We start from the raw sequence: 20441 nt of genomic DNA on the forward strand, positions 1-20441 counted from the left end.
AGACATATATAAATATACACACGAAATTACATAACCTATACACCACGAATATACTATAATACTACACACATAACATATACATACATCACATGACATAATTCTACTTCCATTTACATTCATTCTGCCCTTCATCATTCCATCACCACCTCCCCCACATTGTGATAAATGCTGAACCCCCTCAATGGGCCATTCGTTAGAAAAACACAAGTCCCTCTCTGTCATTCAATCCCGAACCATGTATATTCCACTCAACCACACCGACTTTCCATTTACCCCAGAACGCTTCCATCTGGTTAATCCATGAGCTGTTCGCCTGGTTCATCCATTGACTAGCATTTGCCTCTAAGGTAATTTTATTCATTTCAAATTGATTGCTAAGTTTTATCACATGTATAAACTGATTGCTGTACAGTCGACGAGTGAGCACCAATACACACATATAATACATCGTACAATACACCATATATAATATCATACACAAAACAACACCATAACATACACACAACCCCTCAATACCATCTCAGAAGACATGAATTCATTTTCTCTTTCTCTCGTTGCTCTGCCTGCATTCCGGTAGTGAAAAATTACAGACTGGCCAAACCCACCATCCCACAGCATATATTCTAGTACCTTCCAAATTATAACGACAATCAAGAGTCTGAAAGAACGTCAAAGCTGCTTGCGATACGATGATTGTAAGTAGTCATTATGATTCCACTGAACATGTACTTAACACTGGTACTATTCATACTGTACTGCATGATCTTCCATGATATTATTTTTTTATAATTGACAATCTTGATAAGTGAATAAGGTTAGGATAAAGGACAGAGGGGTAGTGTAGGTAATCTCACTTGGCCCTTCTTGGAAAACCTGGTTGGAAAAGTTATAAAATGGGAGGGATTTCAGCCCCCGATGACCATTCTTTTAAGTCGACTCGTACAACGGGGGGTGACGTGGGGAGATAATTTTCCCTTCAAAGTGTGAATGTATAAATTACTCTGCTGCAGTAAAATTCGGCACCAGCTCGACCCAAGGAAAATGCCAAAAATGGACTATGTTCGAGCAGTGCTTAGATGACAATGTCGCATGGAGAGGATAGCTGGAAATGAGAGTGTCTGGACAGTCTGGCTCAAGGCTTTCATGGGTTAAACTTAAAGATTGTGTAGGATTGTGGAATAATAAAAACGAAAATTGATAGAATGCCAAAATTTTGAAATGGTTGGCATGAGCTTGAATGCAGTTTGGATGATTTCACCATGGGAATCTGTCGATTATAGGCTTAAACGAGCAGAACCCTGACGAGTCAAATTGGAGTGGAAATAGTAGTGGAAAGGTTTTTGTTTAAAGGAAATGTTTAACATGAGTAGGTATAGTTGTATTTAAGAGGAATAATAAGAATTGAACTGGATATTAGGGAAGAGAGATTGAGTGTCATGGAAGCAATGCAAGTGTATAGGTTAGGAAATGGTAAGGGGTGTAGATTGCAGCAATATTGGGTAGTGAGAGTGCTTTTAGTACACTCTATTATGTTAGGTGGAGAGTTGACAAATTTTCTTTTTATTTTTACCGTTTTCTTGACCTTCCGAAAGGCTGTGGAAAGTTTCAATAATTCAAGAAAATAAGATGTCAAGGTAAGTAAATGAAAAACTTCATTAAAAGTGTACATGTATGTCTTGCACAAATAATTACTTATAATCTTTAGATTTCAAAGGATCAAACTGACATTTTATTTATTTATTTTGCTTTGTTGCTGTCTCCTGCATTAGCGAGGTAGTGCAAGGAAACAGACGAAGAATGGCCCAACCCACCACATACACATGTATGTACATACACGTCCACACACGCAAATATACATACCCACCACATACACGTGTATATACATATACATCCACACACGCAAATATTCATACCTATATATCTAATGTATACATATATATACACACACACATGTACATATATACACATGTACATAATTCATACTGTCTGCCTTTATTCATTCCCATATATATATATTTTTTTTTCATACTATTTGCCATTTCCCATGTTAGCGAGGTAGTGTTAAGAACAGAGGACTGGACCTTTGATAGAATATCCTCACTTGGCCCCCTTCTCTGTTCCTTCTTTTGGAAAATTAAAAAAAAGAGAGGGAAGGATTTCCAGCCCCCCACTCCCTTCCCTTTTAGTCGCCTCCTACGACACGCAGGGAGTACGTGGGAAGTATTCTTTCTCCCCTATTCCCAGGGATATATACATGTATATATTCATACTTGCTTGCCTCTAGTCCATTCCGGCACCACCCCACCCCACAGGAAAACTGACAAAAAAGGACACATTCATTCACACTCAGTCTCTAGCTGTCATATGTAATGCACCGAAACCACAGCTGCCTGTCCACATCCTGGCCCCACAGACCTTTCCATGGTTAACCTTTTAAAGATTATCTGTAGGTTTTGAAAATATTATAAATCCCAAAAAATACTTAGTAATTGCCAAAATTTGATAATTGGTTAGCTTGATGTGCTTCTTGGATGACTTTCATACACATGGGCAACTGTCATTATATCTTACATGCTGCACTAAGAACCCTGACGAGTCAGTTAAGATATGAAATTAATAATGGTAGGGTTGTTTGTTTAAAGGAAATGTTTTTCAGCATGATGATTAGGTATTAGTTGTATTTAGAGGATATAAGTATAAGAATTGAACTGGATATTAGGGAGATGAGATTAGTGTACATAGGAAGTCAAGAATGCAAAAGTGCTTATAGGTTAGAGAAATGAGCCTTTATGTGGGAAGTAAGAGATTGCAGCAAATGGAGTCAAGGAGGACTTTTCAGGAACCTCCTCACTTATCTTTATGTGACAAGTATACAGAAAATTTTCTTTTTATTTTCAGTACCTGTTGATCTTGATCCTAATCTTCCTGAAGAGCTTGTTGGAAAGTTTCACAATAATTCTTGTGAATTATGTGATGTCAAGGTAAGTAAATGAAAAACTTCATTAAAGAGATGCAAATGTTGTCTTGCATAAATGATATTACTTTTTATGCTTTTGGTTTCAAGAGGGATCAGGGAGGGTGGCAAATGTTGTGGGAGGAGCTGAGTAAGTGTGTTAGCACTATTGATGGAAGAGACTGAGTAATAATGAAGGCTGAATTCAATACAAGATTGGTTGATTTGTAAGTTAGGGCATGATTGGGAGGCATGGGGTCCCTGTTGCAAATAAAAATGGTGAAGAGCTTGTATAGTTGTGCAATTAAAAAGGATTGGTGATTTTGAAAAGCTGGTTCAAAAGAGCACATATATATATATATATGAATGTGAGTGAGAAGGGTTAATGGCAAGTGGTCATTAATGGATCATATGTTAATTGATAGGTTTGCTAAAAAGAGACTTTTCTTTGTAATTGTGGTGAGAGGGGTAGCTGGTGGGAAGTTTTGTCACTTATTGATGGAGATGAGGGTGAGCGTCTTGAGTCCCTTGGAGAAGAGGAAGGGATATTGGTAGGAAGGAGGTGGTGAAAGTAAGTGAGCATGAAAAACAGGCTTGTGTTAGAAGATAGGAGAGGCTTGATGAAGAATGGCAGAAGTAGAGAGGAAACATAACTATTGGAGTGGATGAGGAAGTGATGGTTTCATGTAAGGGAAGTGTGTGGGATATGGAAGGTGGGATGTGGGTTGTGTGTGTAAGGGTAGTGAGTGATGGGGTAAGATAAGTTGTTTCTGCTAGAGAAAGGAGTTCAATGGGTATTACCTGCCGAATATAGAGTGCAAGTGATTGGGTGATGTACAGGAGGAAATGGGAGGAGTGCAAGAGGAAGGTGTAGGGATGAAAAAGAGGGTAAGTGAAAGTTGTGGATGAAAGAGTTTTGGAAAATTTCTGGGAAAGTAAAAGTTTGGAAGTAGGTTAAAAGTGTCAGGGGAGCAAGTGAACAAGTTGGAGCATCATTGAAGGGAGCAGATGGAGAGGCGGTAAAAGGCAATGAATGGATGAAGAGGAGATAGAGTGAGTATTTTGAAAGACTGTTGAAATGTGTTAGATTGGGTTCCCAAACTTGAGTCTGTTGACCCCATCACAAACCTACTAAGCTTTCATCAACCCCTAATCGCATACTTAATTGATAGTGTGCTTACAGAAGCGGTAGACGATGTTTTGATCAGGTTTTTGCTTTGAAGAATGTGTGTGAGAAATACTTAGAAAAACAGATGGATTTGTATGTAGCATTCAAGGATTTGGAGAAGGCTCTGACAGGGTTGATAGAGATGCTTTGTGGAAGGTCTTAAGAGTATACAGTGTGGAAGGTAAGTTGCTAGAAGCAGTGGAAAGTTTTTACCAAGGATGTAAGGCATGTGTGCAAGTAGAAAGAGAGGAGAGTGATTGGTTCCAAGTGAAGGTCGATCTGTGGCAGAGGTGTGTGATGTCCCCATGGTTGTTTAATTTTTTCATGGATGGGTTGGTTAGGTAGGTAAATGGGAGAGTTTTGGAGAGAGGAGCGAGTATACAGTCTGTTGGGTATGAGAGGGCCTAGAAAGTGAGTCAGTTGTTTGCTGATGATAAAGCTCTTTTGGCTGATTCGAGTGAGAAACTGCAGAAGTTGGTAACTGAGTTTGGAAAAATGTGTGAAAGGAGAAAGTTGAAGGTAAATGTGAATAAGAGGAAGGTTATAAGGTTCATTAGGGACAAGTTAATTGAGATGTAAGTTTGAATGGAGAAAAATTGGAGGAAGTGAAGTGTTTTAGATATCTGGGAGTGGACTCAGCAGTGAATGTAACCATGGAAGTGAAAGTGAGTCATAGGATGGGGGAGGGGTCAGAGGTTCTGGGAGCAATGAAGAATGTGCGGAAGGAGAGAATTTTATTATGGAGAGCAAAAATGGGTATGTTAAAAGAATAGTAATTCCAACAATGTTATATGGTTGCTAGGCATGGTCTATAGATAGGGTTGTGTGGAGGAGGGTGGATGTGTTGAAGATGAAATGTTTGATGATAATATGTGGTGTGAGGTGTTGATCAAGTAAGTAATGAAGGATAAGAGAGATGTGTGGAAATAAAAAGAGTGTGGTTGAGAGAGCAGGAGAGGATGTGTTGAAATGGTTTGGGCACATGGAAAGAGTGAGGGAAGATTGACAAAGAGGATATATGTGTCAGAGGTGGAGGGAACACAGCCGCTTCTGCTCTCTCATCCACAATCTTCCTTTTATCACACATCTCTCTTTTCCTTTTAATGGTTTGATTGCATTGAGATCAATGGAAAATTGTAATGTTTTAAGATTTTCTGCAGTATGATAGGGCCCTGAATATTTGTTCAGAATGTTGATGATTTGTTTCATATATTTACAGCACAGCCATGAATTTGGGGCCTCTTCTGCTCTGAAGTTTTTCCTACTTTTGCAATTTGTTATTTGCTTTAGTCTAATTACTTGGTTTCATTTTTGAAAGATTAGAATTTTTTCATATATTTCAGCTAAACTCAAGAATCCAGGCCAAGAACCACTATGATGGAAAACAGCATAGAAAAAAAATAAAGAACTATTTATCGGAAATGGCCAGGAAGGATGGTCAGCCTGCAACAAAGCTAGCAAAGATAGATTTATCAACCTCGAAAAAGGTTTGTAAACTTAGATAATGTAGAGAATAGAATGGATGTGGTTATTGTTTTTCACAAGGTTAAGCATATTTGAAACAGGTTGCAGAAATGAGTTACTAGGAAGGAGTATGTGGTATGACTGGATGGAATGAAGAAAGTAATGAGGGGGTGTATGAGAGATATGATATGTCAGGGAATGCAAGGCAATGAATTGTAGAGTGGTTGAGTGGGTGAAACGTAATACTTTAAGATGGCTTGGAAGTGTGGAATGAATTCAAGGTGGGGAGTTGACAAGAAGAGTGTATGATAGTATGATTAAAGGGGTTGTGAGAGGAGGAACTCCTGAAACATGGGAAGATAGAGTGTAAGAGTACTGGAGGAAAAGAAATGGAGAAAGAATGCACATAGTAGTGTATGCGAAGGAGGCATGTAAGGATAGGGTTAAGTGAAGACTCTTTTGCTGTGGCTACCCTCTTGATTGGAGTTCCTAGAGGGAATGGGCATCAGGATTATAGTTAAAGAAAGATCTATGTATTTCCATGATAGATTTACTTATAGGCAGAAAATTGGTAGGGTTTGGTCACTAGCAGAATTGCTGCCATATTGGAAGTGTTTTTTTGTTGGATAAGTGAATCAAGAAGTTGAGAACTTTGATTTGGCAAATTTAAGGCTTGTTGGATGTCTCAGTCATATAGAAGCTTAAACTTAGAAATTGTGTTAGAAATATTTCGTGTGACCACCAGCCAATTGCTGTCTCAATTTGCTTCTTGGTAATGCCTTGTGCTTTCTCTGCCTCTTTTAGATTTTATTCACCATTCTAAAATTAATCTACACACTGGTTTGATGTCCATTCATCATTTCTTGTTAGTTAGATTTGGCTTTTTTCTTATTTTATTTTTTCATTATACTTTGTCGCTGTCTCCTGCGTCAGTGAGGTAGCGCAAGGAAACAGATGAAAGAACAGCCCAACCCACCCACATACATATGTATATACATACACGTCCACACATGCGCATATACATACATATACATTTCAACGTATACATTTATATACATGCACAGACATATACATATATATGCACATGTACATAATTCATACTTGCTGCCTTTATTCATTCCCGTCGCCACCCCGCCACGCCTGAAATGACAACCCCCTCCCCCGCATGCATGCAAAGTAGTGCTATGAAAAGACAACAAAGGCCACATTCGTTCACACTCAGTCTCTTAGCTGTCATGTATAATGCACCGAAACCACAGCTCCCTTTCCACATCCAGGCCCCACAAAACTTTTCTTATAAGCAGATATTTATATATGATGATTAATCCATGTACTGTTTATGTCACAAATATACAAGTCAGCTCTTGTTATTTCACCTTAACATTAGCAGTGTGTGCTGGTGATTTCCATATTTTTTTCCTTTAGCACACCAGGCTGATGCTGCTTGTCTTTTAAGAAAGGGCTGCCATCTATTGGGAATAATTTGTGCTACAGCCAGGAGCGATACCTTACAAAATGTATCAGTTTATCAGTTAATTGTAGGGTGAGGAGGTGCAGCTAGAAATAACATATTAAAGGAAATATTGAGTGAATATTCCTCTGATGATGAGAACACCTTTAATGTCATTACAAGGGTAAAGATGATGATATAGAGGCCTATCAGCTCTGTTCATTGAGAGTGAGTGGGGATTGTAGTATATGATAATGAAGAAGTGTTGGATTTATCAATTAGCTGCAACTTCATCTGCTATTTTGAACTCCCAAGGCCCAAAAATATTTATTTTAATAGTAGACCTAGAAAAACACAACTAGAATATTAGCATCACATAAAAAAAAAAACTGACTCACTTCCCAAGCTCTCTCATCCCCAACAGACTTCATACTTGCCCCTCTTTCCAAAACTCTTGCATTCACCTCCCTAACAACCCCATCCATAAACAAATTAAACAACCATGGAGACATCACACACCCCTGCCGCAAACCTACTTTCACTGAGAACCAATCACTTTCCTCTCTTCCTACACGTAGACATGCCTTACATCCTCGATAAAAACTTTTCACTGCTTCTAACAACTTGCCTCCCACACCATATTCTTAATACCTTCCACAGAGCATCTCTATCAACTCTAACATATGCCTTCTCCAGATCCATAAATGCTACATACAAATCCATTTGCTTTTCTAAGTATTTCTTACATACATTCTTCAAAGCAAACACCTGATCCACACATCCTCTACCACTTCTGAAACCACACTGCTCTTCCCCAATCTGATGCTCTGTACATGCCTTCACCCTCTCAATCAATACCCTCCCATATATTTACCAGGAATACTCAACAAACTTATACCTCTGTAATTTGAACACTCACTCTTATCCCCTTTGCCTTTGTACAATGGCACTATGCACGCATTCCGCCAATCCTCAGGCACCTCACCATTAGTCATACATACATTAAATAACCTTACCAACCAGTCAACAATACAGTCACCCCCTTTTTTAATAAATTCCACTGCAATACCATCCAAACCTGCTGCCTTGACGGCTTTCATCTTCCGCAAAGCTTTTACTACCTCTTCTCTGTTTACCAAATCATTTTCCCTAACCCTCTCACTTTGCACACCACCTCGACCAAAACACCCTATATCTGCCACTCTATCATCAAACACATTCACCAAATCAGCGCTGGTGGCTGATTCATGTGAGAAACTGCAGAAGCTGGTGACTGAGTTTGGTAAAGTGTGTGGAAGAAGAAAGTTAAGAGTAAATGTGAATAAGAGCAAGGTTATTAGGTACAGTAGGGTTGAGGGTCAAGTCAATTGGGAGGTGAGTTTGAATGGAGAAAAACTGGAGGAAGTGAAGTGTTTTAGATATCTGGGAGTGGATCTGGCAGCAGATGGAACCATGGAAGCGGAAGTGGATCATAGGGTGGGGAGGGGGCGAAAATTCTGGGAGCCTTGAAGAATGTGTGGAAGTTGAGAACATTATCTCGAAAGCAAAAATGGGTATGTTTGAAGGAATAGTGGTTCCAACAATGTTGTATGGTTGCAAGGCGTGGGCTATGGATAGAGTTGTGCGCAGGAGGATGGATGTGCTGGAAATGAGATGTTTGAGGACAATGTGTGGTGTGAGGTGGTTTGATCGAGTAAGTAACGTAAGGGTAAGAGAGATGTGTGGAAATAAAAAGAGTGTGGTTGAGAGAGCAGAAGAGGGTGTTTTGAAATGGTTTGGGCACATGGAGAGAATGAGTGAGGAAAGATTGACCAAGAGGATATATGTGTCGGAGGTGGAGGGAACGAGGAGAAGAGGGAGACCAAATTGGAGGTGGAAAGATGGAGTGAAAAAAAGATTTTGTGTGAGGGCCTGAACATACAGGAGGGTGAAAGGAGGGCAAGGAATAGAGTGAATTGGAGCGATGTGGTATACCGGGGTTGACGTGCTGTCAGTGGATTGAATCAAGGCATGTGAAGCGTCTGGGGTAAACCATGGAAAGCTGTGTAGGTATGTATATTTGCATGTGTGGACGTATGTATATACATGTGTATGGGGGTGGGTTGGGCCATTTCTTTCGTCTGTTTCCTTGCGCTACCTCGCAAATGCGGGAGACAGCGGAAAAAAAAAAGTTTGAGAAATAGATATATGGAAAACAGAAATTGTAACTAAAACTACTGATGTGTTTTGTTGACTTTAGTGAATTTACATTAAGATTATATCAACTGAGGTGGCATGGCTTGGACCAGCCTCAATAGTTTCATCCCCTACCTTCTATACTCTTGATACTACATAGAAATTTCTTTTTATTTTTTACCTTTTTATTATTTGACTACAACTATTGCAAGCTAAAACAGTACAACAACAGAGGAAAACAGCCATTTAATCATACCAGAAAGTTAGCTTAGTACAAAGGAAAAATGTAGTGATTATTAGAGGTTAGAAATTCAATTTCATTATGATGATTATTTCCATACTTGTTTGCTATTTCCTGCTTTATCTAGGTAGCACCAGGAGCAGACTAAAAGCAGTCTCACTTTCTTTCATGTACTCCATATCTGTCATGTATATGAAGTGAAAGCAGAGCTCCCATCCATTGCAGATCCCTACAGACCATCCCATTGTTTCTAATGACCACTTTATGTGTGACCCTTTGTCCTTTTTTCGGCTCCTTCACCTTTCACTTAACCTCCTAACTGCTTACTCTTATACATCTTCCTGTCAGTTATACTCCTTCTCAGCAGGTGCCACTGATAAGCCTCTCTCTTTTTTTTTTCACTTGACACTTAATTTCCTCATCCCACCACTCATTACCCTTTCCCATCTGCTCACCTTCTACCTCCAGCATACCACGCACTTCACTTGTACACATAGGAATCCTTCCATTAATACCTTTCACTCATCGTCCACTCCCTATGCTTTATTCACTCTCACTTTTTGCCATTCTGCACTTAATCGCTGGGAATCTCAGCACAGAAGCCTCTTTACCAAGTTCACTCGCTGTCACCACCATCTTTCCACCCATGTCATTTCTCTTCTAGAATTGCTTTAATTTTCACACTAGCATCAACCAAAAAAAGATTAGACAATCCTTAGCTGCCCTGCTGAGCACATTCACATCCAGTGGTCTCTCTTTTGCATGTCTGTCAGTATCTGTTGTACACAGTCCAGTAGTAACCATTGAACCCAGGCCTCTCCCTCTTACGTATACTTATGTATGCACCTACATATGCACCATATTTTCACCAGGTATTTCCATTCATCAGTCCTTTTTCAGCTCACAATAAGCTGCTCACCATTTTCATTTGTATCTGACACCCCATGCCTCTCAATTATACATTCAACTTCCACATCGCCTACTCTTGCATTCAAGTATCCTACCACTTGGTCTCTCCCAAAAGGCTTCATTCTTTTCACTTCCAGATGGACAAGCACTGACAGTCTCCCACCTTTAGGAATCATCCTTCGTTCTTACCTGCATTGGTTTAGAGTTTGCTTTTTTACATTAACTCAACACATTCACCTTTTTCACTTTTACCTTCACTTTGACCCCAGACTTTAGACTTTAACCACTGACACTCCCAAGCAATTCTTCCCCTTTCCCTTTGAGCTTAGTTTCACTAGGAGCCAGAACATTCTGGTTCTTATCTTAGTTGCATCCATGTACATTCAGATACCCCAATGCTGAAATTTTCAGAAACATTCATTGTTTGGCTCCTTCATCTTGCAGTTAGCTGTCTCTAATGGTATGCTGGGATATGTAGGTAGTTTTCTTACTCTGCTATTGCCATTAAATTTTGCTTTATTCTAATGAAGTGATTGCAAAATTCATGAGTTCCTTATATTTGAGTAATTTTGGTGAATGAGATGTTGTTATGTGGTGATAAGTGTATATTGTAGACTAGGTTAGTCATAAGTAATACATAGAAGTCAAAGCGCAAAGGGTTTCAGAGAGGACAAGGATATTCACAAGTGCCAGACTCATATATTCACAAGTGCCATATTGATACGTTCACAATTGCCAGATTGTTATATTCACAAGTTTCAGATTTTTATATTCACATGTGCCAGTCTAGTACATTCTCAAGTGTCAGATGTTAGGAGTTCTTGGATTTTGAAATACTGGATTTAAGACATTAGATTGTATAAAATGTATTAGTTTAATACTGTATATAACTCATTACTTGAAACATGCTCTTATTATATGGGTTTTGTTGCAGAAAGTGGAACCCTTAGATGTTAGTAAGCTGTACTGCAAGTGCTGTGATTTAAGCTTCACTTCAGAACAACACGCGCAGCAACATTACATGGGTCGAAATCATCAGCGTGTTTTACATGGGCTTAAACCTCTTAAGGCTGGCTACTATAATAAAGACACTGGAAAATGGCAAAGAATGTAAGTTTTTATATAAAAATGTTATTGATTACATGCTGACATGTGTGAGAGAAATTTATGGTGAGCAGAAGGTGGGAGCTAAGCATGTAAGAAAGGATTGTGAGTAGTGGCATGAAAGTTAAGTTGCTAGTCAAAGGAGTTGTATGGGCATTTTTTACATGGAAGGAGTGCAAGTGATTGGGAAATGTACAAGAGAAAGTGGCAGGAGGTCAAGAGGGATGTGCAGAGGCTGAAAAAGAGGGCAAATTAGATTTAAGGTGAGCAAGTATCATCCAGCTCATCACGTACTTTCACACTTGCCTACACCAACAAATGATTAGACATTCTCTCATCCACATATACTTACTTATGCACTTTTGTTCAAAACATTTTTCTGTCACCATTCCTCCTCCATGAAGGTTCTCTTCATATTCTTTTATATTAAGAACCCCATACCCTCCATTTAAAGTACCAGGTACCATAACACCTACTCTTCCACCAATATTCAGTTCCTTGCATCAAAGCCACCAAAGCACTCGTTGAACTTCTACAAAGGACTCCATTCTTCTTCCCTTTTACCACTACCAGGTGTATAAGAACTAACATTTACCCACTTCTTGTAGTCTTCTTTCATTCTAACTTACTTTTCTAATCTTTAACACAGTTCCTTTATCAGAAGTGCCACCCTGTTATTTTGCTCTTGCCCAATCACAAACTTATCTTAGACTCTCCCCATGAACATTTCTAAACCATTGTTGCTCCCTGTTGTTCAACATAATTTCTATTAGGGCCCAAAAAAAACAGGTTATATCATCAGACTTAGTGCCTACCTTTACCCTTAATCCACCCTGGTCACATCCATGCACATTCACACACCCTAACCTGAGCCTTCAAGAAATTATTACACCCCTTACCCAACATAGGTCCGAGTTCCATTCTGACTGACTGGTTGGATCTTGATGTGTCAGCATGGCATGTAGAATTCTTATACCTGTACACCATTCTCTTATCCTACTCAGTTGCTTTCACAGTTATCTCATTTTGTATTTTTATTATACTTTAACACTGTCTCCCGCATTAGAGAGGTAGTGCAAGGAAACAGACCCACCCACCCACATACACATGTATATACATAAACGCCCACACACGCACATATACATACCTACACATTTCAATGTACACATACATGTACATACACAGACATATACATATATACACATGTACATATTCATACATGCTGCCTTCATCCATTCCTGCTGCCACCCACCACTCATGAAATGACACCCCCCCCAGCATGCATGCGAGGTAGTGCCAGGAAATAACAGCAAAGGCCACTCTCAGTCTCTAGCTGTCATGTGTAATGAACTGAAACCACAGCTCCCTTTCCACATCCAGGCCCCACAGAACTTCCCATGGTTTGCCCCAGACACTTCACATGCTCTGATTCAATCCATTGACAGCACATTGACCCCGGTATACCACATCGTTCCAATTCACTCTGTTCCTTGCATGCCTTTCACCCTCCAGTATGTTCAGGCCCCGATCGCTCAAAATCTTTTTCACTTCATCCTTCCACCTCCAATTTGGTCTCCCACTTCTCCTTGTTCCCTCCACCTCTGACACATATATCCTCTTTGTCAATCTTTCCACGCTCATTCCCTCCATGTGACCAAACCATTTCAATGCACTCTCTTCTGCTCTCTCAACCACTCTTTTTATTACCACACATCTCTCTTACCCTTTCATTACTTACTCAATCAAACAACCTCACACCATATATTGTCTTCAGACATCTCATTTCCGACACATCCACCCTTCTCCACACAACCTTATCTATCGCCCATGCCTCTCAACCATATAACATTGTTGGAACATTATTCCTTCAAACATACCCATTTTTGCTCTCCGAGATAATGTTCTCGCTTTCCACACATTTTTCAACACTCCCAGAACCTTTTTCTCCCCCTCTCCCACCCTGTGACTTACTTCCGCTTCCATGGTTCCATCCGCTGCCAATCCTCACTCCCAGATATCTGAAACACCTCACTTCCTCCAGTTTTTCTCCACTCAAACTTACCTTCCAATTGACTTGTCCCTCAACCCTACTGAACCTAATAACCTTGCTCTTATTCACATTTACTCTCAGCTTTCTTCTTTCACACACTTTACCAAACTCAGTCACCAGCTTCTGCAGTTTCTCACACGAATCAGCCACCAGTGCTGTATCATCAGCGAACAACTGACTCACTTCCCAAACCTTCTCATTCATAACAGACTGCATACTTTCCCCTCTTTCCAAAACTCTTGCATTCACCTCCCTAACAACCCCATCTATAAACAAATTAAACAACCGTGGAGACATCACACACCTCTGCTGCAAACCACCATTTACAGGGAACCACTCACTTTCCTCTCCTCCTACTCATACACATGCCTTACATCCTCGATAAAAACTTTTCACTGCTTCAAGCAACTTGCCTCCCACACCATATACTCTTATTACCTTCCACATAGCATCTCTATCAACTTTATCATATGCCTTCTCCAGATCCATGAATGCTACATACAAATCCATCTGCTTTTCTAAGTTTCTCATATACATTCTTCAAAGCAAACACCTGATCCACACACCCTCTGCCACTTCTGAAACCACACTGCTCCTCCCCAATCCGATGCTCTGTACATGCCTTGACCCTTTCAATCAATACCCTCCCATATGATTTCCCAGGAATACTCAACAAACTTATACCTCTGTAATTTGAACACTCACCTTTATCCCCTTTGCCTTTGTACAATGGTACTATACATTTATTCCGCCGATCCTCAGGCACTTCGCCATGAACCATACATGTATTGAATATCCTCACCAACCAGTCAACAACACAGTCACCCCCTTTTTTAATAAATTCCACTGCAGTACCATCCAAACCCGCTGCCTTGCTGGCTTTCATCTTCCTCAAAGCTTTCACTACCTCTTCTCTGTTTACCAAATCATTCTCCCAGACCCTCTCACTTTGCACACCACCTCAACCAAAACACGTTATATCTATCATCACACACATTCAACAAACCTTCAAAATACTCACTCCATCTCTCACCTCACTACTACTTGTTATTACCTCCCCACTTGTCCCCTTCTTCGATGGTCACATTTGTTCTCTTGTCTTACGCACTTTATTTACCTCCTTCCAAAACATCTTTTTATTTTCCCTAAAATTTGATGATACTCGCTTACCCCAGCTCTCATTTGCCCTCTTTTTCACCTCTTGCACCTTTCTTTGACCTCTTGCCTCTTTCTTTTATACATGTCCCAGTCATTTGCACTATTTCCCTGCAAAAATTGTCCAAATGCCTCTCTTTTCTCTTTCACTAACAATCTTACTTCTCCTTCCCACCACTCATTACCCTTTCTAATCTGCCCTCCTCCCACCTTTCTCATGCCACAGGCATCTTTGCACAAGCCATCACTGCTTCCCTAAATACATCAAAATTCCTCCCCCACTCCCCTTACGTCATTTGCTCTCACCTCTTTCCATTCTGCACTCAATCTCTCCTGGTACTTCCTCACACAAGTCTTTTTTCCAAGCTCACTTACTCTTACCATTGTCTTCACCCCAACATTCTCTCTTCTTTTCTGAAAACCTCTACATATCTTCACCTTCACCTCCACAAGATTAATGGTCAGACATCCCCCTAGTTGCTCCTCTCAGTACATTCACATCCAAGTCTCTCTTTCTTGTACGTAATCCAATAATGCTCTCTGGACATCTCGCCTACTCACATATGTATACTTATGTATATCTCTTTTTGAACTAGATATTCCCAATCACCAGTCCTTTTTTAGCACACAAATCTATAAGCTCTTCACCATTTCCATTTACAACATTGAACACCCCATGTAAACCAATTATACCGTGAACTGCCACATTACTCACCTTTGCATTCAAATCACCCATCACTATAACCCAGTCTCATGCATCAAAGCTGCTAACACACTCACTCAGCTGCTTCCAAAACACTTGCCTCTTGTGATCTTTCTTCTCATGACCAGGTGCCGTGGCACCAATTATCACCCATCTCTCTCCATCAACTTTCAGTTTTATCCATATCAGTCTAGAGTTCACTTTCTTACACTCTGTCATTTACTCCCACAACTCCTGTTTCAGGAGTAGTGCTACTCCTTCCTTTGCTCTTGTCCTCTCACCAACCCCTGACTTTACTCCCAAGACATTCCAAAACCATTCTTCCCCCTTACCCTTGAGCTTTGTTTGTATTACCAGCTTTATTATATGATTCTGCAGTTTCTTTTTACCTTTTATTTAAGATGCTTTTGTTCACATACAATTTTTATTATCTAATTTATATTTTTTTCCCATTGTATGTATGGATGGTCGTAATTCGATTAGGTCGTAAGTAGGGGAGTGCTTGTACTTGGCTTTTTTTTTTTTCTTTTTGAAAGATAATACAAAATGGGTGGATGTTCAGTACTCACTCCTCTTTGTTTGTTGCTTCTTGTGATATGCATGAGAAATGTAGGTAGAAATCTTAATTACATAGTTCAGGGATGTTTTTTTGTATGTTTTATGTATTATATTTTATGCTCTCTTCTCTCCCTGCTCATTTTGTTATTTGATAACACTCAGTGAACACTGTCTAAATGCTCACTGAATGCCATCCCTATCTAATTGTCAACATACCCACACTTGTATCATTTTGAAGCAGTGTATTATATATACAAATTATATTCCAGGCCACCAGACCCAAGAGTGTCAGCTGAGAGAATTGGCCTAAACCTAGACCCTCCATCTGATGAAGAGGCCGGAGAACCTGCGAAAAAAGATGTTGATCCTGAAAGTGTGAAGGAGAGAGGAAGGTTTGCTATGTGAGAATTATGTATTGGGAGTGATGATATGTTTGAAATATGATTTTGATGTAAAATAGTGTTGTTTCCATTTTATTTTTCGTATGTATCTTGTGTTCTGATAACACACAAAAGAAGTATCATGAATATATATTGACTTCACTGAGTTGAATGTAGAAGCACCATTGTGGGGAAATGCTGCTCATTATTATCATTCAGCCACTGGGAAGTGCCAAAGACATCCAGAACTTGGGTAGTCTTTCTTATGTAACAACTTCATTTACCTGTAGTTGGAGAGAATATGAAGGAAGAACTGTTGTGATGCTCATCTAGGTATGGTTTTCCAGGAACCTAGCATCTCCGAACAGCTAGCTTTTGTTCACATTAATGAAAGGTCAAGAGCAGCATACATTGGAATGAAAGAAAATTTGACCTTAAACAAAGGCAGTTGCTCCTTGAAAAGCTGAGAAACGGGAGGGTAGGCAAATCCTTTGTTAGAGATCAGCACACAAAATGTGAAGACTTGGAAGAATCTTTGAAGGTTCATGCTGTTCATTATCTTAGTATTTGTATGTTAGGTCATTATGGTTTTTTCCCTTTTAGCTGACATTGGGATTTTGAAGTGCCTTTACATTATTGACATAGTATGACAAGGCTAATGGATACGTAGATTTGATCTTACTGATTTATGGAATTGGAATCAGTGTATGTGTCTGGCTTTCGTATGCTCATTTTTCTTTCTGTGTTGGACTTTAGTAATTTTTTGAGTTGTCACTTCACAACTCTTGTTTAAAGGATGGTTGGTAATACAAGTGATCATATAGATAGATGTTCTTTCAGCATGCCACCTTTGCACATCTTTGAAATATTACAGTGATAAAGATTCATGTGATGTTGAAAATAGACTGCATCACCAGAAAAATAACCTTTATGAATATGATTTTGGGGGCTTGTTTTTCTTAACCCTCAGAGATTTTTTTTTCCTTACATATCCTACCTTGGTTTGGTGTCATTCTTTTGAAAACACTTTATATGGGCTGTAAATATGATTTTGGTTAATGGTTTGACTTTGTTTGATGCACAGATTTTTTTTTTTTCTTTTTTTTGTTGCTGTCTCCCGCGTTTGCGAGGTAGCGCAAGGAAACAGACGAAAGAAATGGCCCAACCCACCCCCATACACATGTATATACATACGTCCACACACGCAAAATATACACACCTACACAGCCTTCCATGGTTTACCCCAGACGCTTCACATGCCCCGATTCAATCCACTGACAGCACGTCAACCCCGGTATACCACATCGCTCCAATTCACTCTATTCCTTGCCCTCCTTTCACCCTCCTGCATGTTCAGGCCCCGATCACACAAAATGTTTTTCACTCCATCTTTCCACCTCCAATTTGGTCTCCCTCTTCTCCTCGTTCCCTCCACCTCCGACACATATATCCTCTTGGTCAATCTTTCCTCACTCATTCTCTCCATGTGCCCAAACCATTTCAAAACACCCTCTTCTGCTCTCTCAACCATGCTCTTTTTATTTCCACACATCTCTCTTACCCTTACGTTACTTACTCGATCAAACCACTTCACACCACACATTGTCCTCAAACATCTCATTTCCAGCACATCCATCCTCCTGCGCACAACTCTATCCATAGCCCACGCCTCGCAACCATACAACGTTGTTGGAACCACTATTCCTTCAAACATACTCATTTTTGCTTTCCGAGATAATGTTCTCGACTTCCACACATTCTTCAAGGCTCCCAGAATTTTCGCCCCCTCCCCCACCCTATGATCCACTTCCGCTTCCATGGTTCCATCCGCTGCCAGATCCACTCCCAGATATCTAAAACACTTTACTTCCTCCAGTTTTTCTCCATTCAAACTCACCTCCCAATTGACTTGACCCTCAACCCTACTGTACCTAATAACCTTGCTCTTATTCACATTTACTCTTAACTCTCTTCTTTCACACACTTTACCAAACTCAGTCACCAGCTTCTGCAGTTTCTCACATGAATCAGCCACCAGCGCTGTATCATCAGCGAACAACAACTGACTCACTTCCCAAGCTCTCTCATCCCCAACTGTCTTCATACTTGCCCCTCTTTCCAAAACTCATGCATTCACCTCCCTAACAACCCCAACCATAAACAAATTAAACAACCATGGAGACATCACACACCCCTGCCGCAAACCTACATTCACTGAGAACCAATCACTTTCCTCTCTTCCTACACGTACACATGCCTTACATCCTCGATAAAAACTTTTCACTGCTTCTAACAACTTGCCTCCCACACCATATATTCTTAATACCTTCCACAGAGCATCTCTATCAACTCTATCATATGCCTTCTCCAGATCCATAAATGCTACATACAAATCCATTTGCTTTTCTAAGTATTTCTCACATACATTCTTCAAAGCAAACACCTGATCCACACATCCTCTACCACTTCTGAAACCACACTGCTCTTCCCCAATCTGATGCTCTGTACATGCTTTCACCCTCTCAATCAATACCCTCCCATATAATTTACCAGGAATACTCAACAAACTTATACCTCTGTAATTTGAGCACTCACTCTTATCCCCTTTGCCTTTGTACAATGGCACTATGCACGCATTCCGCCAATCCTCAGGCACCTCACCGTGAGTCATACATACATTAAATAATCTTACCAACCAGTCAACAATACAGTCACCCCCTTTTTTGATAAATTCCACTGCAACACCATCCAAACCTGCTGCCTTGCCGGCTTTCATCTTCCGCAAAGCTTTTACTACCTCGTCTCTGTTTACCAAATCATTTTCCCTAACCCTCTCACTTTGCACACCACCTCGACCAAAACACCCTATATCTGCCACTTTATCATCAAACACATTCAACAAACCTTCAAAATACTCACTCCATCTCCTTCTCACATCACCACTACTTGTTATCACCTCCCCATTTGCGCCCTTCACTGAAGTTCCCATTTGCTCCCTTGTCTTACGCACTTTATTTACCTCCTTCCAGAACATCTTTTTATTCTCCCTAGAATTTAATGATACTCTCTCACCCCAACTCTCATTTGCCCTCTTTTTCACCTCTTGCACCTTTCTCTTGACCTCCAGTCTCTTTCTTTTATACGTCTCCCACTCAACTGCATTTTTTCCCTGCAAAAATCGTCCACAGATTTCTTATCAACATATATTATTATGAAAACTTGAAAGGTTTTGCATGTTGTTTATAAAAGTGAGAGAAACTTGAGCCCAATTTGAAGCAATTTAGCTAATCATCTAACCTTGTCAGATAACAAGACTTACCCTTTTTCCTTGTGCTGCAGTTTTAGTTCTTTTCTCCTTGTCAGTAGATGTACAAGCAATCCATGTTTAACGTTTTTCCTCATATGAGTCTGTCAATTTTTACTGGCCATCTGCATGGGCCTCTCAGGCCTCAGTAATGAGAGATGGCTGGTATAAGTAGTTATCTTATTTTTTTTATGTTGGAGGCTCCAGTCATGAACAAAAGTCCACATAAAGTCTAGGCACTAATTGAAATATAAAAAAGGTTAATGAGAGGATAAGAGAAGAGAAGAGGAAAAGTATTTTAGTAATTTTGGAGGAAATGGTAAACCTGTCTTTTGAAAACATCCGGGCTGTAGTTGTTAGGAAAGACATGAGGGAGTAGAGAATTCCAAAGCTTCAGGGTGTCAGGAAATAACAGATATTGAAATGACTCAATCTTGAGTTGCCAGAGGCTGCACAATTATTATGTAATATGGTAGCATTCTGAGTATTATGTGGTCAGGCTAGTGGTGGGGGCACACTGGCGCCCTGTTCTTGGGAGCAAAAACCAAAGTGATATCTATAGATGAGGAAAATTAAACGTAACCCAACATGTGGTGAAGGCAGGTGAGTTAAGTTGTGAGAATAACATGGAAAAATTGATAAGTCAGACTGCTTTAGATTTAACCCTGTCTAGTAAGGATGTTGAGGTAGAACCTCCTTGAATGTAAGGGCAGTACACCACACAAGCATGGATCAATTCTTTGTATAAAAGAGAGCAACAGTTCAAAAGAAAAGATATTTTATCATCACTGAAGTGATGGCTTATTATGCAACTGTCACTAACCCTC

General features: G+C 39.9%; 1 protein-coding gene across 3 annotated transcripts in view; it reads left to right on the forward strand.

Moving 5' to 3' along the window:
• Window positions 1–20441, forward strand: part of LOC139754775 (zinc finger matrin-type protein 3-like) — a 92489-nt gene that overhangs the window by 2221 nt on the left and 69827 nt on the right. For all 3 annotated transcript variants that reach the window (XR_011713953.1, XM_071672556.1, XM_071672557.1), the window contains exons 2-5: window positions 2899–2981; window positions 5465–5608; window positions 11295–11470; window positions 16200–16322. Coding sequence is in view for 2 of the 3 variants with exons in the window: in XM_071672556.1 (XP_071528657.1) it covers window positions 2899–2981; window positions 5465–5608; window positions 11295–11470; window positions 16200–16322 (526 nt within the window). In the remaining variant the exon portion in view is untranslated. The remainder of the gene's footprint in view (window positions 1–2898; window positions 2982–5464; window positions 5609–11294; window positions 11471–16199; window positions 16323–20441) is intronic.

The sequence above is a fragment of the Panulirus ornatus genome, chromosome 17 (genome assembly GCF_036320965.1).
Source record: "Panulirus ornatus isolate Po-2019 chromosome 17, ASM3632096v1, whole genome shotgun sequence".
Taxonomy (NCBI): domain Eukaryota; kingdom Metazoa; phylum Arthropoda; class Malacostraca; order Decapoda; family Palinuridae; genus Panulirus; species Panulirus ornatus.